We start from the raw sequence: 24,783 nt of genomic DNA, 5'->3' as shown, positions 1-24,783 counted from the left end.
ACTTGCAAAAGGACGTTTGATAAATAATTCTGAGGAGGGCCCCTTCGGAAGGGAGAAGGTGAAAGGGAGCCCTGCCTGCAGCTGCTGGGGCTTGGAGTTTGGGTTGTCTAAATTTGCATAATGATCACCTTGAAGGAGGTGTTGTATCCTAGTCCAATTATAGCTGAATGGGAGCCATCTTATCTGTGTGACTCAGGACCTGCTGAGGTCCTCTTGGGGTCCTGGTGGCCGTCTATGGACATTTGGGCTGTTGGGAGGGAGGACAAGGGCAGGTGATATGTGTGCAGGAGGGAGGGCTCCCAGAATGATGCCTTGGGCAGGACCCGGAATGTCACTTCTTACTGGTGAGGGAGCATTTCTCTGGGTTCAAAATGATCGCAAGTCTCCTTTGGAGTTTGAGGTCACTGAGGGAGAAGTATGCATCTCCGCCTCTCCTGAGCCAGAATGCATGGCAGAGTTAACCGTGACTTTCTGAAGGATGCACAGTGTTAACCTTTTTGTGGTGAGGTCACTTTTCAGGAGGCTCTGCAATGCTGATATTTTCCAGATGTTTCTCCCCTTCTCTCTTCTCGATTGGCTATGCCTTCCTCTCGCCATCCTGCCCTTGCAGTGAAATTGACATAAAAGTCTGCTTAGGGTCTTAGGCATGTTGGAATCATTCAGCAATAGGAAGTGATTTAATATCTAGGCCTGATATTAATATTTATAATCACTTCTACTACTTGTGACTTGCATAAATCCTTTTTTCCTGTTTGAACTCAATATGGAAGTAAAACACCTGAGCATCCTTTACAAAAATTTATTTTTAATGGTGCAATAGTTAGTAATAATCTATGTAGTACTTATGGTTTTCAAATCCCTTTTTGCTTGTATTACCTTATTTCATACCAAACATAAATCTGTAAAGCAAATACTACTTTTCATCCTCATTTTACATGTCAGGGAAGGGGGGGGGGCGGTGCAGAGAGAGTAAAGAATTTGCTCAAGGTCATAAAAATGATAAATTCAGGCTCTTTAAATCCATGTCTTTATTGTATTCTTTTCACTAAATTTATATCGTAGCGTCTTCTCTTTTTTTGTTGTTGTTGTTTTTGTTTTGTTTTGTTTTCCCATATAAAAATGGGAAATGAAAAAGAAAGTCGCTAGGAAGTAAAGTTTTCTTCCAGTTCCCGAATCGATCTTTCAGGTGCGTTATTAGAGGATTTTTGCCTTAGATCGGTGGTGGAACTAGTGCTCTGTAAACTACCTCCATTAAGACAGGCACATCAGGGTCAGCTCCCTTCCTCGCTCCTTGGAAGATCAAACAAAGATTTTCCGAAGTCAGGACGCCCACCTCTCCGCCCATTTTAAGGGCCAGGGGACCAGACCTGAAGGCAAGAACTGAGTTGTCTTCCCCAGGCTCTGCAGACTTTCCGTTCTATCAGCATTTCAAAGGCCGAACACCCCCGCCACCCCCTTTGGCATCTGGAAGGAATGTATCCCGGTTGTTCGGAGTGGCGCGCGGAGGGAAGGGCGCTCTTCTTCCGAGGACCACCCTAGGGGCTAACTCGGAGCAGCTCGTGCACCAGGCTGGGGTTTGAGGAAGAGTGCTCCCCCGGGTTATGCTGAGTAAGCCGCTTTGTCTGGTCTTCCCGTGTAAAGGTAAGGCGAGGGCCGCCCCCACTTTCTTCAAAAGGCCCTGCTGCCTGGTGAAACTGGTCCTTCCAGCCACATGGACCAGTATCCACGTTACTTTCCTGCAAAAATAGCGTACAACCCGGAGCAGCTTCAACATCCTTATTTTCCTGGCATAGAAGATCCCCCACTTCCAGGACAAGGCAAGTTAACTGGGCGCCGAAAAATATTCACCCGGAGATCAGAGGTGTTTCTTTGACCGCGTGTGCAATTCTTACTTCTGCACGACTGCAGCGCGCGCTCAGAGGAGTAAGACCTTTTTCCTGACTGCGCATTTATTTCCCAGGCGTAGCCCGTCTGGGTCACGTTTGCCCCCGGCACCCCTCGGACCTGCCTCCTCGCGCAGTCGGGCTGTGGTCCCGGTCTCCGCCCCACCTGAGTGCGCCCGGGGCCCCGCCAGCCGCGCCAGGTCGCCTCCGCCCAGCGACTGGCCAGAGCGCACGGCCCCGGGGGCGGACTCCCGCCGCCCAGCTGAGACGCGATTCGTCACTCTTGCAGAACTTTCCCCCTGAAAATCCCTGCACCAGAACCAGCCCTCCGCCCCGGGGAGGTTTTGATTTTAGTGGTTTTGCTTCCTTTTATTTTCTGGCGTGTGCGTTTTGGCCTCGGAGCGAACTTGCAGCTCGTCCGAGTACATGTCCGCGGTAATCGCCCCTGCAGCCGCTTACCCTGCCACCATGCACTGCGAAGCAGAAGAATCCAAGGAAGGTATGACTTTGATTTGTCAGGGGGAGGAGAAGGGTAGAAGGCGGCCAAGTCCCGCAAAGGAATGTGGAGGAAAGGCGCAGTAGGGGAGTAGATGGGAGTTTAAGAGAAGCGGTGGGTACTTTGTCCCTCGCCTTGAGTCTTCACAGCTCAGTTAGAGTGGAGTCTGCAGATCCCTTCTGTATCCTTCTCGCCCGGCTGCCCTTCCGAGACTAGAGGAGGAAGACTCTCGGACCTAGGTCAGCCCGTCTGCTAAAGGCAGCTTTGTAGATTAATCTGGACATCAAACGGCCCCCTGTGTTGGCTCCAAGAATGCAGAATGTGCTTTGGAAAGCGCTGACCGCCTGCATCAGAACAGCCTGAAGCGAGTCCCCTTGGAAGAGCCCAAAGAGTCTGGGGTCCCTTGAAAAGGGTTTCAGAAACTGGAAACTCCTTGTGTTTCCGGTTAAAAGGGGAAGCTGAGCGAGGGGGAGAAGCGAAAGATCTTCATTTGGGAAATAGGTTGGTTGGTGGGTTTTTTTGTCTGTGTGTGTGTGTGTTTTCTTTTTTTCCCCCCTTTTCTGACGTTCCAGCAGTGAGTTCATTGTGTTGGGGGCTTAAGGGATCAGAGAGATGTGAGGGGCGCCTGGTGCAGCTTTTGCAACTGAGGAAAGTTTGTCTGTTTCTAACTTTGCCAAGGCAAAGGGTTTCATTTACTCCTAACAGAGAACGGGTGACACGGCTGGAAAACCTCCAACCAAAACACAGTTATACGCTGGTGTTAGATCGGGGAGTTTATTTGTGTGTGAGTGTTTGTATGCTTTGTTTCCTGAAACTTTTTGTATACAAAAGTCCTCTTGTAAGTGGGGGTGGGAGTAAGGATAGTTGGGGAAAAGTAGAGAGTAGGAGAGGAGACTGTTTATAATTATAAAAATTCCTTTTCTTTTCAAGTAGTCTCTTGGGAAACTGGTAAGTTTTAAATTAGTCACAGCAGCCACTGGGAGCTTGGGGAATAGAAGGGAGCCCCATCATTCTCCGCTTGGTAGGCAGGAGTTAGCGAGATCCCTTGAAACTTGTCCTCTTCTGTCTCTTACTGATTCTCCTCCCAATGGAGAGCTCTGTGTTTCATAACATAGTCTCTGTGGGCTAGTGTTTACCTCATTATGCAGTGTGGGGGGAGCAGTCCATAAAAGAGGCTTATTTAATAGAAATACAAGGCTGTCGTGCATGAAAAATGACAGCCAGGAGCATTGTTTTTGATCTTGATGGAGAGTTTCCTTGCTGTTTCCTTGCTGTGGCCTCTGTCCTGATAGAACTATGTGCCAGTAGATACTTTTTCTGTCTTTATAACAGCAATTTATAGTAAAGTCAAAAGGAGTCAAAGGCAAATAGGAAATGGGCCAAGAGAATCCAGCCTGGTGAACTTCTGTGTAGATTACAAGCAGCATTTAAATTTGTCTTTTTTTTTTTTTTTTTTTCCCTGAGTGTGTTTTTCCTTTCTTCTGGGAAAAAAGGAGGTGGAAACACAGTATCCCAAAGTTGATAACATATTCCTCTAGTAGTTTCCGCACTCTTCCCTCCTGCCCAGCTCTCTGGATGTTCACCTAAAAACTGGAGTGTGATGAGGCCCCTCGGTGGTCCCTTCCTACTTGTCCTCACCTGGCCTCCACACACAGTCATTTGCATTCTACAGACCTGCAGGAATGTATCTGGCTTCTGCTTTTTACAGAAAGCCCAGAATTTTTAAAAAAAATAATAAGAAGGTGCTAGAGTTTTAAATTGATGGCCGTTAGGGTAGAATATGGAATAACTCTTCAGGGAGTTGGAATGAATACTGTATTAATAGAATCATTGTAACTTCTGCCAGGAAGTAAAGGGTATGTGTGTATGTGTGTGTGTCCATGTCCTGGGCAGTTCTTGTAAGACTTGGTATTAGCTGTGATCTAGAACCTTCTGTTTGGCTACTACCTCTCAGATGTCTATGAAAAGAGCCACACTGGGTAAGTTATTTTTTATTATCTTCTCTATCCCTACTAATTCTTTTCCCAATCCTTAGCTTTTTATTTTTTTCCCTCCTGATGGACTTCAGTATCTTATTTAATATGAGATCAACACAAACTCTTCACAATGTCTACATTGCAAGATAATTGCCTTCTGATGCTTTGTAGCTGATTTGCCATACTGTGGAATACTTTTAAGTCACTATTCTGAGCCACAGTGAGGGACTAGTATGCTTTCTTTGGGGTTAAATCTGAAGTCGATTCAGAAGTCCTTGCAGGTCGACATATTTGTGAATGTGGAAGCAAATGACTAGGGATATTGTCATAAGCCATCAGAGCTTAGAACGTACTTGACCCTGTGCCAGGAGGGCTGAACCTCCATCCTAGTCTAGAGCTACCTCTTAGAGAATTGATTTCATTTTGCCTGCTGACAAATAAATCGGTGATTGTGCTTGAGTACGAAACAGAGAGAGATCATCCAGGCCTCGCTTTATTAAAAGCGGAATGAATTTAAGATAGCTGGGCATGATGTGAATAAGAGAGCAAGAGACATGAAGGGAGAAACACGGTGTGTTAAAAAGGGGAAGGTCGTGGGAAGGAGGCTATCAAGGGTTTCCAGTAGACAGGGGCTTCCTCAGGAGATAAGTTGATGGCCGCATTCTTCACATTGAGTGGCAGCCTGTTATGGAAAGTACTTAATTATGAAATAGGAAAAAACTAAATGGCAGCTAAGGTCTCTGAGGACCAGTTCTAGTGCTAAGCATGAAGGGATCCAGGGCTCCCATGTCCCACTTCTTACAGTGTTGTTATCAGGAAGTGAGAAAGCCCTTGGGTGGGAGGGGTTGCTGTGTGGGGACTTGGGAAGAAGTAAGGGTTGAACAGTGAGTGAGCTCAGCTCCTCCTCCGTGGCCCATAATAATATTCCCCACCCCTCCCCCCCACCCCCGCCTGGTCCCTGACACCCATCCTTCCTCTCAGCCAGATTCTCTCCTGTCTGCTCACCAGGCCTGCCATTTCACGAAGAAAACAGTAGCCCTTAGACAGCACCCTCGACTTCCTGCTGCCAAGGTGACAGACTCACCTTCACCCACACCCTGCCTCCTGGTGTCTGTGGAGCAGGGGTCCTTCTCTCAGGGAATGCCATTCCTTCCACCTGGGGCTCCTCACCCTGCCCCCCCACCCCCGCTGTGGACCCCACAGCTTTCTCAGTCCTTTTCTTTCTGCACAGCGATGTGCTCAGCTCCCTACTTGAGAATGTTTGCCCTTGCTGGTCCTCTTGCCCAAAATAGCCTTCTCCCCACCTGACCCTCTTTTCGGTTCCTCGGAGGGGCTTTTTCTGAACCTCCAGCCTGAATTGGGACCCCCGATTGACCTCTCTCAGACCACCCATTCTTCCACTCCCTGACCCTGTTTGTTCAGCATCTGTTTTCCAGACCACAAGCTCTTGAGGTCAACACCATGTCTGTTTTCTTCCCCGCTGGGAATGGGAAGAGGTGATCATTGCCCACTGATAAAATGAGGGGCGCCTGGGTGGCTCAGTCAGTTAAATAAATAAATAATAAATAAATAAATAAATAATCTTAGGGTTCTGGGATCAAGCCCCACATCGGGCTCCCAGCTCTGCGGGGAGCCTGCTTCTCTCTCTGCCTGCTGCTCTCCCTGCTTGTGCTCTCTCTCTCTCTCTCTCTCTGGCAAATAAATAAATTAAATCTTCAAAAAAAAAAATTTTTTTTCCGCGGTTCCTACTGTCTCAATCTTTGTCATCCTTCATCCCACCAAATTCTGTCTTTTTCTCCACCATGTCAGAAACTGCCAGAATCACAAGTGAGCCAGCATTCATATTTGTCCTGTCCTGATCTTGCTTGGCTTGGTTTGGTTTTAGGTTTTTTTGGTTTTTGGTTTTGGTTTTGGTTCTGGGTTTTTTTGCAGCATTTATGCTGGGAGACCAGTGTTGCTGTGCCCCTAATTCTTTCCCAGGCTCCAGTGACGCCACACTGTCCTGCTCTCCTTCCCTTTTTCTAGCTGTTTTCTGTCTGATATCCTGGCTTTCCAGCTTTCTCAGCTCTTTTGAGAACCAGCTTCCTGGTACGCACCATGCTTTGACTGTCAAACTGAGCAGGTCTGGACAGAGCCCATCACTGCTTCCTCTTCACAGATCTGACCTGTGTTTTGTCTTTCCCCTGAATATCATTGCTCTCTTCTTGGCTTCCAGACTACACATCTGCGGGCGTCCTGGACCCTGCCCTCTTGTTCATCTTCATCTTATGCCTGGCTCTTCATCGTCCTTATTATCTGTTAGCTGCATCTCCTTCTCTTCTCCCCTGTCCCTGGGTGCAGGCCCTCGGTGTCTGTACCCTGACGGTGGCAATAACGCCCTGTGTCATCAGGGCTCTTGGCTCTAAGAAGTGGAAACTGACTCGTGCTGTCATAAGCAGAGGAATTCATTGGAAGCACACAGCGTAGTTCACACGTCCACAGAAAGTCTGAGAATGGACCCCTGAAATGCATCAGGAGATGGAGCTGAGGCCGTACCCTGGAATCGCCTGTTTAGGACCTCACCACAGCCTTCGCCTCCGCTATATTTTTCAGCTTTGTCACTCCTGGGACTTCAGATGTGGCTGGTTGTGTTTTGGTCATCCTCAGCATTCGGAAACCCCTGAAATAAGCAATTGGTTGGGTCAGTGTAAGATTGTGCATCTGCCCCTTGCTACCCCGGGGTGGGGTATGTCAGCTTCTGGCTTTGGAAGTGGGAGATAGGGGTCTAACTCCTACCACCTCTTGCAAAATGAGGGCTCCTCCAGAAACAGGAAGGGAGTTCCTAGGTGAAATCAACAAAAGAACAACCAGTATCTGTTATCCCACTGGGCTTGTCCTGCTCCTGAGCTCCCTTGTTCCCTCAACGAATTCCGTTTCCTTCATTGGGATCACTCTTGCATGGGCAGTATTTTCACCCGGACCCAGTTTGGAGTAGATGCTTTTTTACGGCATTCCCCTAACACCCTAAACTCCCCTCCATTGTACCGTATTTTCACGTTAATTACTATTACTAATTTTCTTTTCCCTTCCCTCCACTTCACTCTGAGCCTTCTCAGAGTGGGGTTTGTGCCTGTTTTACTTCCTGAATCCCCAGAGGCTGACCTAGGGCCTTTCACAGTGGAGAGCCTAATAAAGCATTATCAAAGTAATCGATTTAAAATGAGATCATGTCATAGGATGAAAACCTTTGAACACTTCTGGTTTCTGGGGCGCCTTCCCAACCTAAAGGACAAACCTACTTAGGGTTTCTTAACTTCTCCACTCTTAATGGTAGAGTCAAAACAAGCATGTATCTTTGATCTCTGGGGTCAGGGCCCACAGCAACTTGCCTTGAAGACTGAAAACACAGTTTTGAAACTAAAATGTGCTGAGCAATTCCCTATGCCAGGCGTGGTGCTAAGCATCTGATTCTTTATCTTATCCCATTTAATCCTTGTATAATAACCCATTGTGTTGATTGCACAAAACAATAAAGAAATCTGAGAGGTTAAAAACTGCACCAAATCACATAGTGAGAAAAAGTGGAACCAGGATTTGAATGGAGGTTCTATGGTTCTGACCCTCCCCTCTTGTCAAGCCTGGCCCTCAGGAGGATGATGCTGCCTGCGGTCTTGCACCTGTTTGTACCCCAGTCTGAGAAACCAAGAGTGGAGAGACCAGGTGTTTGGAGGAGAAAGTGGAGAGCCCAGGCCCTGGCTCTTTCTGTGCCTCTCGGGGGCGGATATAGTGAGTCTTAAGTGCATCCTTCTCCCTGTGATGAGGGATCTAGCAGCCCCGCAGGGCTGGTGGGGGTGCTTGGTGCCCACTGCAGTGGGAGGGATCCAAGGACCTCTACTAGAAGAGGGCCTCACATTTTTGAGCAGCGGGCATCACTGTACTAGTCCTCTTCCCTCATCCCTCCCTGCACCAGCCCTGGCTTTACAGAGGGAATGAAGAAGAAAGATTTGGAAGAAATGCATTGCCTTGGGTGCAGCTGACCTTGATGTCATGTATAATGTAAAAGGTACAGCATATGCCCCCAAACACCAGACTTTGATGTGATTATGTTTCCTTTTATGTAGTCATTAGCCTTGAAGTGCGGTGTGCTCTCAAGGACTAAAAGTTGAAAATCCACTTAGAGATCCATGCCACACTGTCTCTTGTGCAGTGGACATCACTGATGACCTGACACTGCCCACACCCCCAGCTCTGTCAGCTTCCATACATCTGGGCCTTTTTCTTCCTCACTTCTGAAATTTCCATTGAACTGAGTATGCATCACGCCTTTCTTGTCCCTAGATTATGATGCCAGGGAACAATCAGGATACCACAGGTGATTAAGTTCCCTGTTCCTGGCTTTTGGTAATCAAGAAGTAGCCAAAAAGTGGGGCCCAAAAAATCTCAGGACCCAGGGATTTCATTTCAGAATAATGCACAGTCCCTAGATCTGCTGTAGGCTATTTATTTGTCCACATTTCCGTCCACACGAGGACGAGGCTGACAACTTGGAAAAGGAGGAGGTGAGCATGTTTATGTACCTATGTGGTTTAGTGGGTTGTGCCTAAAATGGTAGTGTGAGCTGAATGTTTAAGAAATCAACTCATCATGTCTATCTGTAATATTTCAGGAAGATCTGCAGTAAGAAGACTTTGTAATTAGAATGATTCCCCTACAAACACAAATTAGAATCACCACAGTTTAGAGTTAAAAGCAACTTTGCACGCTCTTTTATCTTACCTCTAATTTTAAGAAATGCAGGGTGCCTGGGTGGCTCGGTCAGTTAATGGTCTGCCTTTGGCTCAGGTTATGATCCAGAGGTCCTGTGATCGAGCCCCATGGCCAGCTGTCTGCTCAGTGGGGAGCCTGCTTCTCCCTTTCCCTCTACGTGCTGCTCCCCCTGCTTGTGCTCTCCTTCAAATAAATAAAATCTTTAAAAACAAAAACAGAGAGATGCAGAAATGGGGCCCAGAGAGGTGAAATCTAGGCCCTCTCGACGCCCCCACATTTAGGCCTGTTGGGCAAAAAAGAAGTTTGGCAGACCTAGGTTTTCGCATCCTGGATTTGTGCATGAGGTCTCGCTGAGGGAGGAGAGACCTCATCTGTTTGTAGAGATGCCATTCACCAGCTTTGAGGGGGAATTTACAAAACCTAAAGGGAGTGGTCGAACACACGAAGATTTCCTATTTCACCTTCTCCCAAGTGGAACTCAGGAGAGGAACAGGTGAGGGAGAGGAGGAGGCATGGTGGGATAAAATTTAGCCCTGCAAACAGGTCCTTGTCAGTCCCTGGCTTAGAAAGTGGGAGACTAAGGGAGAGGCAATGAAGCTGTGAGCTCATTTGTTTTCATTCCTTTGAGAAGAACATCATTGAGGAAAATTAATTGTAGAGGGTGCTGGTTGGGCAGGGGCGCTCTTCCTTGGGGAGAACATGTCCCTGTGTGTGGGTGGGAAGCGTTCAGACACCAGATGTGTTGTCACTGTACCATACGGGCACCCCAGAGCCCCATGGGCCTGGTGCATTCTGGGAGTCTGCCCAGTGCTCTCCCCCACCCTTCCCCTCCACCACTGACCAAGAGACCTGAAAGAGCAGTTATTTAAATCTTGTTCTTAGGGCTTAAGATCCTTGAAGAAGAGTTTGTAGTGCGTCCCGAGTGACTGGTGAGTGGGCAGTAAATGTGTGGGGTGTGGCTCTGGGGTGATCTGTAAGACTCTGCAAAATCTGTGGTATTATTAGGTGGTACTTTGCAGTATTTATGGTTTTAAAGATGGCGGGGGGGGGTGGTTGGTATTTGCATGTGTAGAGTCCTCTGCCCACTGACATGGGAATACGCTCTCCAGGTTTGCAGTGACCAGATTTAATTCTGTGTAGGGGTGGAAGCAGACTTTCTGCCAAGAAAACGGTGGAGCAAAGAGGCCACTAAGCAGAAGGCCCTGAGTGAAATGACAGCTTTAGGCTCCTGGAGCCTTGCTGGCCAAGTTGGGGTTGACTGTCAAGAGGAGAATGAGCAACTCATGAGCTCTCCTTCCAGTGTGACATGTCCTCTCTGCCTGATGCCAGCTCCTCTGGCCCAGGTGTGTGTTTTTCCGTGGCCCCCTCAGCTAGGCTAGGGAGCTGGAGACCAGAAGTGTTCCCAAAAGCATGGGCTGTTCTGTGTGCCATGGATAGTCCAGTAGAGTCCTGCTTCCAGAGTCAGCCTCTCTGCCTCATCACTGGGCCTCAGAAACTCATAGCAGCAAATGTTAACTGAGTCAGAACTTCCTCTGTGGGGTCTGGGGAAGCAGAGGGTGTGTGTGTGTGTGTGTGTGTGTGTGTGTGCGTGTGCGCACGCACGCCCTCAAAAGATTTCAGGTTCAGGGCATTCTACACAGCACATAGGACGACATAGGTGATGGGCAGCTTGGTACAGCACAAGGTTGAGTCTGGACCTTATGGGAATCTGGAGGAGGAAGTATTCACCAGACATCATCATGACAGCAATGACTTCACAGTTAGCTAGAGGAGAGGAGAGGCTACTGAAGGAAGGAGGTTTATAGCTCATGAACCAGAAGGCATTGGTGGGCCATGTCTCAGCAGTACACAGGGTCAGAGTAGAGGCCAGGCTGCCCAGGGGGACACTGAGTAACAGACAAGGCTCCGGGAATCAGGACACCACTTCTGCTCCTGACCTTGCCCTTGGTTGCCTGTGCAACCTTTGGTCACTGAGGAGTGTCTCTGAAACTCAGTTTCCTTGTTTGGAAAATGCAGCCATGATAGCAGATTGAAGCAATCCTAAGATCCCTCCTAGGAGGGAAACGTGATAACTGTCCAGGAATTGGGGCACAGGGTTGGGGGTGGCGAGGGTTTGAGCCAGAAGAGGGCAGATGCAGAGTAGTGTTTTAGGAATACCAAGCTGGCAAGAGCCACAGTTGGTCTGGAGGGGAGTACTGAGCCTGTGTGAAGGAGCCTGGACAGCAGTGTGTCAATATCCAACCGGAAGAGGAGACTCGATTTCCCTTATGAGATCTCTCAGGAAAACACTGAAGGGAGATGATGTCTGGACCGTGGGTTCTGCCTCTGAGAAAACCCACCTTTTAGAAAGGAAAGAGGTAAATGCAACCCATAAAAGAAACAGATAAGGAGTAGCTCAAGGGTTGGGAGGAAGACAAGGAGACAACCAGGCTTTCGAAGCCAGGAGGATGAGAGCTGGCAGAGCTCTTGTCTCTCAGTGACAGCCACGTCTAAGGAGACGTGCTGAAGATGGGTGCCTTGCCGCCTTCTCTCTGGGGCCTCAGCAAAGGCTGGGAGCCTTAGATCTCATCCGCTAAGGGTTGAGAACACATCACGAACATCCAGCCAGTACTGAGTGGGAATGAAGGGAGGTGTGCGGGGTGCAAGAGGACTGCCCCAGCTGGGAGCAGGTGCCCAGCCTCCTGAGGAAGGGGGGTGTTCAACATCTCCATTGGTCCCCACCTTCAAGTTTTAGTTGCCTCCAGATCCTTTTCTTGCACCCCATCACCTCCACCCTGTCCCTGTGGCATCGTATGCAGTGAGCACTGTGCGTGAGGCTGACAGGTAAATGTGGGCAGGAAGCTCAGTCCAGCCCTTCTCACCAGGAAGAAGCTTTGGCCAGTCTCAGAGTTAGACACTGTTGCTCGCTTCCTTTTTGCCTTTATGTCCACTCCCGCTCATCCCTGTGTCTTTTCTCCCTGAGGGCATGTCAGGAGACCGCTGATGTGTTTGCTAGGGACACCATAGATTTGACAGATGAACGAGAACTCTTTGGGCTTTAGTCTTAGATGTAATAAATGGGATTTGGGCCACACTCATTAATTGAGCCATGCTGAGAAAATGTGGTATTTCTCCTGAGGTGGCAAGCAGTTGTCGCAGCGGTGGAAATGTGCTTGTCCCCCTGAGAACCCCTGAGAGGCTTCCCTGGGCAGGTGCTGTGTGAATAAGGAGGCTTATAATGACACCCAAAGACAGAGCCCGTCTGAGGCCCACCTACCATATTCACCTCATGAAATCCCCATTTCCCATTCTGTAGAAAGCAGGGAAGGGTGGGCTCGTCCCAAGGAACTTTTTTTCCTTCTGTAAAGTTATTTGATAAAAGTGTGATACTAGTGCCCTGACTGTTCTCCTTATCCTGAAACACTTATCACAGCATTTTCACCTCTTGAAAATTAAATGAAAATGAAGGGACGCCTGGGTGGCTCAGTCGGTTAAGTGTCTGACTTCGGCTCAGGTCATGGGTCCTGGGATCAAGTCCCACATCGGGTTCCCTGCTCAGTGAAAGTCTGCTTCTCCTTTTCCTGCTCCCCCTGCTTGTGTTCCCTCTCTCACCATTATCTCTCTCTGTCAAATGAATAAATAAAATCTTAAAAAAAAAAAATAAAGCCAGTGATGAAATAACTAGAATGAAAATGGATCCTTCCCCAGGATGGCCCAGTCTAACCTAAACATTGGACTCCAGTTCTCCAGAGAAAGGAGATGATAGATAAAGAGGGAGTTTCTCAGAGGAGTTTTCAAGGAGTGAGAGTACCTACTGAGCGGGAAGGAGAAGCCTGTTGGAAAACCAGAAGAGCGAGGATCCTGGAGGGAGGGAGTGGCCATGGGGCAGGTTTCAAAATTTCAAGGGAACCCTGTGGAAGAAATGGTGAATGGGAGCAGTGTGGGGAGGGTGGGGGTGGGAGACCCAGGGCGGGATCTTGGCCTGATGCAGAGCCTCCCAGGGAAGGGGTAGGCGTGTGGAGAGGCAGGAAGGGAGGAGCAAGGAAATAACTCTGGAGAAAAAAAAAAAGAGAAAAAGAAAAACAAAACAAAAACTTGGGCAAAAGGAGAGAGGTAAGCAGATTTAACAGAGATAATGGGGTGCGACCTGCCGGCAGTCTGTCTGGCCTGCTTGACTTTGCGTTCACAGGATGTGTGACGGGCAAGCCGGCCCACCACCCCCCACCCCCGGGACGAGGCCAACATGGGGGCCTGCAGGCCCGGGAAGCAGTGGCCTGTGGAGGGCACAGAAGCTGCGCAGCGATTCCCTGGGTGGGTGGGATTCAGGCCCCGCCCATAAACAAGGACGTGACACTGAGGAATGCAGCCGCCTTTCCAACTGCTAAATCGGGGGCCGGTCTGAAGCCAGGGCTGGGTTGTGTTGGCTTGCGTTTCTGGTGACACTTTCACTGGGTTATAAAAATGATTTCCCCAGAAAAGCTTGCAAAGGGCAGATGATGAATTAGAACAAGGCAGTCAAGGCAGCCTGCGGGAGCCATTTCAAAGCTGCCTGCTGTACTGAGCCATCCATTTTCTGGAAGGCCGGCAGGCCTTTGGGTGAATGGCTGTTGGAGGAGCGGAGAGCCGTCACCCCCTCACTCCTGGGGGGTCGGCCAACTCCCAGGTCTGATGGGCAGCAGGCTCGCTGAAGAATTCCAGGATGAGGGTTTTTACGGGTAGAACTGGTTTAGATTATTCGGCTCATTCGACTCTAGCTGACTTGATGATCAGACTGATAACCCCAGAACCATAGGAGTGATGACTTGACATTCCTGCCCTTGCCCTCGGTCCCAGCATGTTTTGGGGCTGCCCCCTGGGCCTGGGGTTCAGGTGGGGGAGGGGAGCTGCTCCTTGTGTTTCTCTTCCCTGAAACTTCAGCAGGCTTGTGGCAACACGCAGGAGGGTTAATCAGGTAAAATTATAATTGCCTTTGGGAGAGGCAGCCTCGCTGAAGCCTGACACAGCCCTCGGGGTGGCCGCAGATAAGGTTCTCCTTGACCATCCTTGTTTTCCTCTCTTCTCCAAATGTCACCTGATGGCGTTAGACCCGTCGATGAAGTTTCTGGTCCCGATCTGCATTTTGGCCCTCTGCAGGACGTTTTTATAAAATTCTCAGGCAGCCCTTCCACCATTAGATCATACTGAGAGAAAAAAAGGAATGTGGTTGCTGTTTCTTGGTTCCTTGAGAGAGTCTACAGTCTTTAGATGTTTTTGCAAATGGAGATGCGGGATATCGATTGTACTATTAATCTAATGGGTGGGAGTGGGAGAAGTGTTTTATTTCATGGTGTTGCTAGAACAGCCCCCAAACCACCAGCAGATAGTTTCGTAGAGTAATACTGTTCAGTGTTGTCTTTTTTTTTTCCATGGCACCATGTATTGCCATCCTGTGACACAGTCAAACCTGTTTTCATTGTCTATCTTCTAAAAGCTTCAGTTGGCCAGATTTTTTTTTTTTTAATGTTCGATGCTGTTTTTTATTCCATGAATGACTCAACTGACGACATGTAGGCAGCTACTAAACTCGGTAACTCGTTGCCATCATCGTGCCCCTGGACAGGAAGTGTTCTGTGTAGAGATGACGAACCCAGTTTCCAGGCTTAAAAATAAAGCGGGGGATTTCTGGACAGAAAAGGTCTTTGTCACTCATTTCAATAGCCCCGCGAAGCGTGAAGCTCAAAGCCCCGCCACTTGGCTTTCTCATTTTTTCCGTGCTGTCGCTTCACCTGACATTTTCTGTTAGACAGATTGAAACTTATTTTATGGGGCTCATTGGTTTTTAATGAAATAAGAGATGATGTGAGTTGTCGTGAGAATCGACTAGAGTCGTGATTCTCTCCTTGTTGTCTTTTTTATCTTGAGCTCCTTTTAAATCATCACACTCTTGAGGTCCGGAACAGGGAAATAAGTGTCACCTGCCCAGGTACCAGCTTCAGCTCGTAGGAGGGAGAATATGAAATTCCTTAGCTTCTCAGGAAGAATTGTACCATTTCAACAGATGCTGAAAGGGTTTCTGCCTCTTGTTGCCTATAGCTATTGTTTTAGGACTTTACAGACAACTTTGTATTTTTATTTTTCTTGCTGTCTCCCTCAGTAACGTCATTTTCCCTCTCTTAATGGAAATATATTTTTTTCTCTCCTCTCTTTCTTATCCTGAACATCTTTTTTAGGGTCTTCATTCTTTAACATCATTGCATGGAATTGCTAAATTAGACACAGCATTTGTTAGATGAGAGTACCTGTGGCAACAATAGAAAGTGTTTCTCTCTCTGAATCCTTAACTCTGAGAAAGTGTTAGTCTCCAAGCACCTATTTGATTTTCAAATAAGAAAGCTGGCCAGGGAGTGATGATTTAAAATACAAAATACATGCAACTGTTTTTCGTTTGGGTTAGGGTAAAGGCTGTAATGATTCTTTGGGACAATGAAGCTTCATTTGCCAAATTTAAAAATAAGTCACAGACCCATAAAGAACAAGGTCATGATGACCATACTTGGGTCGAACGTGGCTGTGATTCTGAAATGCTTGTTCTCATTCCTCCCCTTCATCGTCTCCTCCTCTGTTAGCAAGACTGTGGTAGGACAGAGTCCGCAGCCTGTGCGCTGATTCGGGTTAGAGTTTGATAAAAACCTAGTCTTTTGAAAATACAAGATTCTTGTATTTGTGCTTCCAATACCCTCTACCTGTTGTAGGAGGATGCTTTCAAAAGGGCAAGGGAAGTGTTTATACAATACAATTTTTCATCGACTAAAATGATTCCTTCATCAAAAATGTTTGTTTCCTTTACTTTTGTAATAATTGAGACTCATGTAGTGGAAAGACTCTTCTAGTCTTTATGATGGGTGGGCACATTGTAGGCAAATAGAAAATGTTTGATGACTGATGGAGTGTGAGAATAGACATATGGTCCAGGGGTAAAATATTTTGCAGCGTTAAGTTCTCTGCTCTTCTTGTGAGATTCACGGATCATCCAAACCATAGGTGATGATTCATCATTTGTCCTTGCTGTCTGGATTTTAGGTACAGGATGGCATTGTACTCAGTGACAAGTTGGGCCATGTGGTTACAGCAGCTGATAAATGCAAGATGGACGGTCAGAGTGTACGGTGCATGTGGGGGGTATTTAAGAAGGCCTGCTAGGCCCTTCTTCTTGCTGGTTCCCTTTGAGGCCATGTGGGAGATGTTTGGTTTCCTGGCTGGTGTTTTTTTTTCCCCTCAATTTTTTATTTATTTTTTTTTAAGATTTTTTTTTTTTTTAATTTGACAGAGAGAGGGGGAGAGAGAGAGAGATCACAAGTAGGCAGAGAAGCAGGCAGAGAGAGGGAGAAGCAGGCTCCCCGCTTAGTGGAGAGCCTGACACCGGGCTTGATCCCAGGACCCTGAGATCATGACCTGAGCTGAAGGCAGAGGCTTAACGCGCTGAGCCACTTAGGCACCCAGTGGCTGGTGTTTTAAATACAGAGGTCAGACTGAAGCTCACTGTAGACCCGTGAGGGGGCATTCACCAGACCAGGTCGGTTCAGGCTATTGGAGGCCCTAATAGGATAATTTCTTACTCTGTTGGAAAAGTGATGGTAACTGGAGAATTGTCTTTCAAATATGGGTAAGATGGTCTTTATTATCAAAACACTTCTGGGCCGGGGAGGGGGCACCTGGGTGGCTCAGTTGTTAAGCGTCTGCCTTCGGCTCAGATCGTGAACCCAAGGTTCTGGGATCGAGCTCTGCATCAGGCTCCCTACTAAGCAGGAAGCCTCCTTCTCCCTCTCCCACTCGCCCTGCTTGTGTTCCCCTCTCCTTGTCTCTGTCAAATAAACAAATAAAATCTTTAAAAAAAACCAAAACACTTCTGGGTCAATGGAAGAGGGAGTGGATTTAGGCAACCCTTGTGTTTGAAATGTCTGGGTTCCCCCCCCACTGTTTTTTGGGGTTGGTTTGTTTGTTTTGCCACAGAAGCATCTTTCTGTTTCGGTTCATTAGAATTCTGTTCCTATGGGGTTTTTCCTGAGTTCTAGCCACTGGGACATGGATCAGCCCAGAGAAGCTTATTACTCTTAAGTCTACTTTAAAATAAAAAGCAACTCTTAGGAGAAGAGAAAGCTGTTACTTGATTGGAAGACAGGGAAAGCATGAGTAAATTCATGTGTAAAATTCTTTAGACTGAGTAAAATAGGCCTTTAAACCTGATTTCATGCTTTGAGCAACTAAAGTTCCAGCTTTCCTTTGTTAGTTTATACCCAGAAGATGAGAAATGGACCTTATCAGACTTCGACAGCAGGTTAAAGGCCCCTGCGTGCTTTAAACCATCAACATCTATGCCCTGAAGTTCTATCAAATAATGAGTGATAAAGGCAAGCTACCGGTCAAAATGATCTGAATCATGCATGAAAAAAATCTTTCCTCTGAGACCAAAGCAGTGATCTTTCTAGGATTGGACTGCCATTTTGCACTGAGGCCAGGGAAAAAGACAAGGCCGTTACCAAGATCTCTTCTCACCCAACACCAGTCTCCAGCCAGAGTTCCAGGCCTCTCCTCACTACCCCTAATGATTAAAAAAAAAAAAAAAAAAAAAAAAGTACTAAAATATTTCAGATTCTTTACGCTCCATCAAAATGCAATGAGCCAGAAGTCAGTTCAAGAAAAGATGACCCAACCCCTGACTCCTCCATACTTTGTTAGATGCCGTTAAGACCTTAGAGAGCTGGGATAGTATTAAGGCCCACTTTTGGAACCTGGAATCTTAATCCAAGAATTCTATAGCTTTTTTTTTTCTTTTCTTTTCTTTCCTTCCTTCCTTCCTTCCTTTCTTTCTTTCTTTCTTTTTGCTTGTATCTAAGATGGTTTTGTTTTGTGTCAATATCAATGTAATGGAAGAAACATACTCATAGATCCTAGACACTTGGTATTCAAGAATTAAATTGCTTTTGTTGTTAGCTAGAATCACTATACACTCACTTAAACATAGTTCCTATATTTTGGTGGTGGCAACTTGTGACATGGCTTTATTTTATTCTGTAGGACATAATGAAAAAAAAATTTTTTTTTTATTTTGATTCACCAGCAGGGAGACTATAACAGAAATTCATTTTGGGTATTTGCTGTAGAATGTGCCCCTCATTGGAATGTGGGTGGAGTTCTGGCATTTGTATATTTGTACGTTTCGGGGAAATAAAGGTACAGAGAAGCACTTGTTCATCGTCTACATAAAGCCCAAGTGTACAGCTGACAGCTTAAAAATACTGTATGAGACGACATTTATGTCCAACAGTGACATCTGTTTTCCTCATTCCAAGTTCAACAAACGGCATTAAAGATAGATGCCGAAAATGTAAGAGAAAAAGCACCCCCCCTTTCTTTTTCCCAAATCCATTAACTCTACTCACCCTCCTTTTCAAAGCAGGAACATAGACTAAATAGCATAAATGGAAAATCAGCAGGAGATGAGAGGAGATGAGTTCAAGAGGAAAACTGTTTGGTGTTAGGGTAAATTTTCAGATTTGGAAACTGACTCCAATCATACCTCTGTAGACTTGATTCATCTTTTTCCTAAGCGTGTACTCTTTATAACACATTGCCTCACATCTTGGAAATAAATTCATTATTGTTTTTCTAAGATATCTTGTGCCTTTTGCAGCAGGGAAAATATTAAAAATCACGTCAATAAGAAAATTTCCATCAAGGAGGTTGTCTTTCTTCTTGGAAACAGTGTTTTAATTGGAGGTTCTGTGACTTATGAAGAACTTACTATAATAATAACTGCTTGATATGATCAGTAATATTTCCCAAAGATATGATTGTAAATCTGGCTAATCATTTAGGTTAGTAAAATTACATTCGTAGCCTTATCAACTGAAGTTCTGCAAATCATACAAGGCAAAGGTATTTAGAAAATCGCTCTAGATACCAAAAACTACAAATTGATCTTCATAAGTTGTCTTTTGTATTTTTTTAAATGCGAGGTGAGTTAACTCTGCTTTTATTTGCTAATGGGGATCTTTGTTCTTTGTCTCTTTATCAAGTTGACCCTGGTAGAGTGAACTGATTATTCCCAGTCACACGTAACACCTGGAGTCATCACAGAAGGTGCTCAGCCCCTTTGCCCCCTCCAGACACAAAGCCTCACTACCCACTTCCCCACCCTCAGCCAGCTAGGCACACTTACTTACTAACCTTTAAAACAATGATCTAAACCAAATAGCTCTTACTTAGCACATCAAGAATGACTCCCCGATAGTCATCATATTCAGTGTTTATAATACCACTAAATTTAAGAAAGGACAAAGAGATGCAAGCATTTATCCCCATGCCTGTCACCATACTTGGCTGGGCCCTTTATCTACTAGGACATGGTCAAAATGGGGGTATGTCAGGAATCTGACCAGATGTTAAGTTCGTGCTGGTAGCCTTCACCAGACAAGGATTTGCAGTGTGGAAGTTCTGTTCTGTAGCCTTGAGCAGTTTTCAGTGTAGGAGCTGTTAGCCCTGCCCATATGGAAGTGCATGCAAGGGGAATGCCACTTCTGGGTTAGAGAGGGTAAGGAAGGGCTCTCTCTGGCTGAGATATTCATGCACAGCTCTTGAGATGGCTCCCACGGGCAAGAAGCTTTGGGAGGGAGGGGTTGTGTTTGTTTCCCCAAGTATGGTAGGTATTCCATTGGTGATGGCTCAGTGAATTATTTTAGGAGGCTCAAGGCATAGAGTTAAATGATCTTCAGTCATATTACAGAAGATCTGTCCATTTCGGTTCCCTTGGAACACTTACGTCATCCAAAGGGAATGTCTGTGTTTGAGGCTCTGTGACCTTTGTTACCTTACTCATCCTAACTCACCCCCTTTTGTACCGTGCAGGTAGACACGGGGCTCGTGGCCTTTCGCAGGCAACGATTTCTGGTTGGTTAGAAATGAATGGTATTGGCTTTTTTCCTCATCTAATTAATTTTTATCATTAAAAATTTTTAATTGTTTTTATCCTTATGATGTAGGTAAAGTAATAGTACCTTACCATTCACATAACATATAATTCCCTTTTTGAAAAATATTCTTTGTTTAATACTATATTAAGCAATCACAGGGAAATAAAATACAGTAGTAAGTAGAAAACGAAAGCACGTTGAGAAGGTGGTCCTCAAGGAACAGGGGTTGAGGATGTCACCCAGGTAAATAGGGGATGACTTTTCAGGTAGAAAAGAGAGATGTCAGCAAATATCGTGGGGTGGGAAATGCAAGGCATTTTGAGGAAAAGGTGAATGAAGAAGTTGCTGGGGGCGCCTTCGTGGCGCAGTCAGTGAAGCAGAGGACTCTTGATTTCAGCTTAGGTCATGATCTTGGGGTCCTGAGATCAAGCCCTGTGTCAGGCTCTGTGATCAGCCGGGAGTCTGCTGGAGAGTCTCTCTCTCCCTGTCTGCCCCTCCCCCCGCTCACATACTCTGGCTTTCTCAGAAAGAAATGTAGAAAAAAGTTGCTAGAACCCACAAAACCATTGGAGAGTCAGAGCTAGGAATCTGCCTTCTTGCTCAGCTTGATTGCCCGCTTAGGGAGCACAGGGCTCTTAGGAGCGGGAATCTGTTGGAGTCACACCCAAGGCTCTCCAAAGAGTGATTCAGAATGGCTTAAGTCCCTGAAAGTTTAAAGCAGGGGTGGCTAACTCACAGGCCTTGGGTAATTTCCTGGCCAGGTGTTGAACTGGAGGCACTGGAACCAGTCCCAATGTTGTCAGAAGGTCCGGTTTTTCTTGAGAAGCTGGAAATGTGAATTTTTAGGCCAGTGCTCCCAACTTTTGCATGTTTTTCATGAAATGAAAAAAAAAATTAAAACATGATGAGGGTCCATTTTGGGGGTGATGAGAATATTCTGGAAGGAGATAGTGGTGATGGTTCATAAGGAAAATCACTTAATCGTACACTATTAAAATGGTGACGGTGGTGCATAATGTTCTTTGAATTTTATCTCAGTTTTAAGAAGAAAAACATGGGACATCTGGGTAGCTCAGTTGGTTAAGTGTCTGACTTCAGCCTAAGCCACGATCCTGGGGTCCTGGGATCAAGTCCCACATGCTTGGAGGAGGATCAAGTCCTCCCTTGCTCAGCGGGGAGCCTGCTTCTCCCTGTCCCTCTGCCTCTCCCCCTGCTTGTGTGTACTCCCTCTCTCTGATAAATCAATCAATCAATCAATCAATCTTTAAAAATAATTTAAAAAAAGAAAACCCCTTATGGATACCCAACCAAATCATGTTACCAGCCCAAAGTATGTAATCTCCTTTTTAAATAGAGAAATTACTCTTCACTACTTTTGATAATCCCAACAAAAAGCACTTTTCCACAGGGGAGACAGTGGCAGGGAGTTTAAGGAAGTTAATCTTATAACCCTGTATTGACCTTAGACCTCTGTGTTTCCACCTCTGGTCTCCATGCCTTCTTGCATCTCTAAAAATAGGGCCGGTGAGAGGGGTGGTGAGAAGAGAAATGGTAGCCTTAATTCTGGAGCACCAAACTGGATAAAAAGGCAAAGCTATGAGAAGGTGTGGACACCCAAATTATTCTATCTTTTTAAATTTTTAAATTTTATTTATTCATTTGAGTGAGAGAAAGCGAGAGCACACATGGGGGTGAAGGGCAGCAGGAGAGGGGGAGAGAATCCTCAAGCAGGCTTCCTGCTGAGCGTGGAGCCCATCTGGGGCTCGATTCCCACAACCCAGAGATCAGACTTGAGCTGAAACCAAGATTTGATCGGTTAACTGACTGTGCCACCCAGGCATGCCTGGCCGAAGTTGTTTTTTTGTTTTGTTTTGTTTTGTTTTAAGGTTTTATTTATCTGTTTGACAGACAGAGATCACAAGTAGGCAGAGAGGCAGGCAGAGAGAGAGGAAGGGAAGCAGGCTCCCTGCAGAGCAGAGAGCCTGATGCGGGGCTCGATCCCAGGACCCTGGGATCATGACCCAACCCGAAGGCAGAGGTTAAAGCCTGAGCCACCCAGGCACCCCAGGCCAAAGTATTTTAAATAAATGATTTATTTTGTTGTTAGTTGGCAGCCGGTCGTAAAATTGATAAGTTATGTTGTTTGTCAAAGTTTATTTTACCCAAATATCTACCATTAGGGAAGTAATTCATCTCAAGGACAGCAAGCTCATATATTTAGAGAACCGTTTTTCAGTTCTTACAAGAGAATGACTATAATGGCCTTTTTAGTTATTTTCTTTAACTGAAAAATGAGTTTAATATACCAAGTATATGTCATCAACATCAAAGGATTATAATTACTTTAATGTAACTATTTGTCTCTTTGGTTTTCAGAGAACTTTATTATTTTTAATTCTAAATATAATTTTAAATTAGCCAATTTCAATAAGAGTAAAATAGAGAACTTAAAGGTTTATATCCTGACTTAATTTTCAACTCTTTCTTTCTTCCTTAATAAACTAGCAAAGGCAAGAGAGCTCATGCTTTTCAAAATTTCCAATTTCTTTTATATTTATTCTAAAAAATAGGCCTTTCTTACCATAAGAAGCAACATCCATCCTAGAAACAGATTTATGTTACTATTGCTGCAGAATGTGGGTTGTTTAATAAACCTTACCAGTTCCAAATATTATCAGAAGATGATTGTTTTAGATGCCTATCTTTAGTTGACTAAAGATAGCTGAACTGACTCTTTTATTTATTTATTTTTTAAATATTTTATTTATTTATTTGACAGAGATCACAAGTAGGCAGAGAGGCAGACAGAGAGAGAGAGAGAGAGAGAGAGAGGGAAGCAGGCTCTTGGCTGAGCAGAGAGCCCGATGCGGGACTCGATCCCAGGACCCTGAGATCATGACCTGAGCTGAAGGCAGCGGCTTAACCCACTGAGCCACCCAGGCGCCCTGAACTGACTCTTTTAGAATAAACTTTTTCCAAAGGTTGACATTGCAGTGTTTGTTTCTTAGTGAGGGTATTTGAGATATGATACCTAATGAATAGTAGTATAATTGATTTATATCTCATATTTTGCTTATGTCTTATAAAAAAGGCAATATTGTCCCCCATGCCTCCCCTGTCTTTCTTCCCACCCCCTTCCAAAAGGACCTGGGAATTTTTAAAGCCAGCAGATACATCGTAAAGATTAATTGAGCATTTATTATGTCAAGGAATAAGTAATAAATTATGGCCAATCCCAAGGGTTTAACTTTCATGGAAGATGGAAGCAAATAAATATGACATAAAGCAGTTTGCAGGGAGAGTTAGAGACTGGAGAGAACATTTCTGATTGTGTTGGTCAATAAAGCCTTAAGAGAAGGGGTGATATTTGGGATGGACCATAGGGGATTGGATAAGATATCCCCAAGAAGGCTCCCCCTTTCTTCCTTCACATTTCTGCTTAAATATCACCCTTCTCAGAAAGGACTTGCCTGACTACCCTGGACGAGATAGCATAGCTTCCCCCCACACCCTCCCCTGGTACTCCTCTCCACTGCACGCATGTGCATACACAGACACACACACACACATATGCATGCACCCACACAGACATACCCTTGTTTTCTTCTAGCTTCTGTCACAACCTGACGTTTTGATACATGTTTGTTATTTTGTATCTTGGGTCTTCTATACATGTGTATAAATATGTGCCTCTTGAGAGCTTTCCCCACTTTCCCCACTTTCCCCACTTTCCCCAAGAGCACCCTGTAAGTGCTCCACAAAATGTGATGAATGAATGAATGACTCAATAAGTGGAGAAGGCTTTTCTGCCAGAAGTCTGCTATCTGTGGAGAGCTCCAAACTGGTATGGAAAATCCCTGTTCAGCTTTCTCCTAGGACACTGATAAACGTGGCAAATTCCCCACCTGTCTGTGACCCAGTTAGCACGTTCTGTAGATAAAAGGGGGAGATTTGGGTGTGCAATTATAGCTTCCTGAAGTGAAGGACTACGTAATAGGTGTTATGAAAACAAGTCATTATTGCTCTTAACCTTCCCACCATTTCCCCCAGCAAACCCCCCTTGGACCTTCACTGCCTATCTATAATTTCTATTTAAATTCTTTGTAAAATCTGTAGGATGCACACAGATCCTTCACTGTCTGACATTCAGGTACACTGCTGGGCAGAATTTCTAATTCGTGGAGTGTTGAGCATCTACCTTTGGGTCAAGTCATGATCTCAGGGTCCTGGGATCGAGCCCCATGTCAGGCTTCCTGCTTAGCAGGAAGCCTGCTTCTCCCTCTCCCACTCCCCCTGCTTGTCTTCCCTCTCTCACTGCATATCTCTCTGTAAAATAAATAAATAAAATCTTTAATACATACATACATACATACATACATACATACATACAAACTCTCCTCTTGGATCATCTGGCTGACTCATTTGGAAGAGTGTGAGACTCTTGATCTCAGGGCCAGAAGTTCAAGTCCCAAGTTGGGTGTAGAGATTACTAAAAAACAAAACAAAGCCTAGAATTTTTAATTCCTGAAGAAGCAGTAGGAGTTGTATAGGTTGGCTCTGATGTATAGTCATATTTATTTCTGTAAGGAAGGAGTCGTCCACGCCAATGGCTGGAGAGCGTGGGAGATGAATATACACACGTGGAGATCACCTAGGAGGGCCTGTGGTACACTGGGAAGGGTGGTCTCCTTCTCAAGGCGGCAGCCACGGTTTACCTCAAGACCAATGTTGCCGTGTGGGTGTGTAAACCTGTT

At 45.7% G+C, this 24,783-nt stretch overlaps 1 protein-coding gene across 2 annotated transcripts in view; it reads left to right on the top strand.

Annotated features, from left to right (window-relative positions):
- Nucleotides 1–24,783, top strand: part of LOC111158931 (TNF alpha induced protein 8) — a 114,316-nt gene that overhangs the window by 72,929 nt on the left and 16,604 nt on the right. Inside the window, exon 1 of one of the 2 annotated variants that reach the window (XM_022521268.1) lies at nucleotides 2,246–2,382. The exons of the other annotated variant lie outside the window; for it this stretch is intronic. Within the exon in view, the coding sequence (XP_022376976.1) occupies nucleotides 2,310–2,382 (73 nt within the window). The 5' untranslated portion in view covers nucleotides 2,246–2,309. Of the gene's footprint in view, nucleotides 1–2,245; nucleotides 2,383–24,783 lie in introns of those variants that run through there. 2 annotated transcript variants of the gene reach the window in all.

Source organism: Enhydra lutris, unplaced genomic scaffold, assembly GCF_002288905.1.
Source record: "Enhydra lutris kenyoni isolate GAN:26980312 unplaced genomic scaffold, ASM228890v2 scaffoldscaffold64, whole genome shotgun sequence".
NCBI lineage: Eukaryota > Metazoa > Chordata > Mammalia > Carnivora > Mustelidae > Enhydra > Enhydra lutris.
The sequence above is the reverse complement of the archived record's forward strand: the minus strand, read 5'-3'. Positions and strand labels throughout refer to the sequence as shown.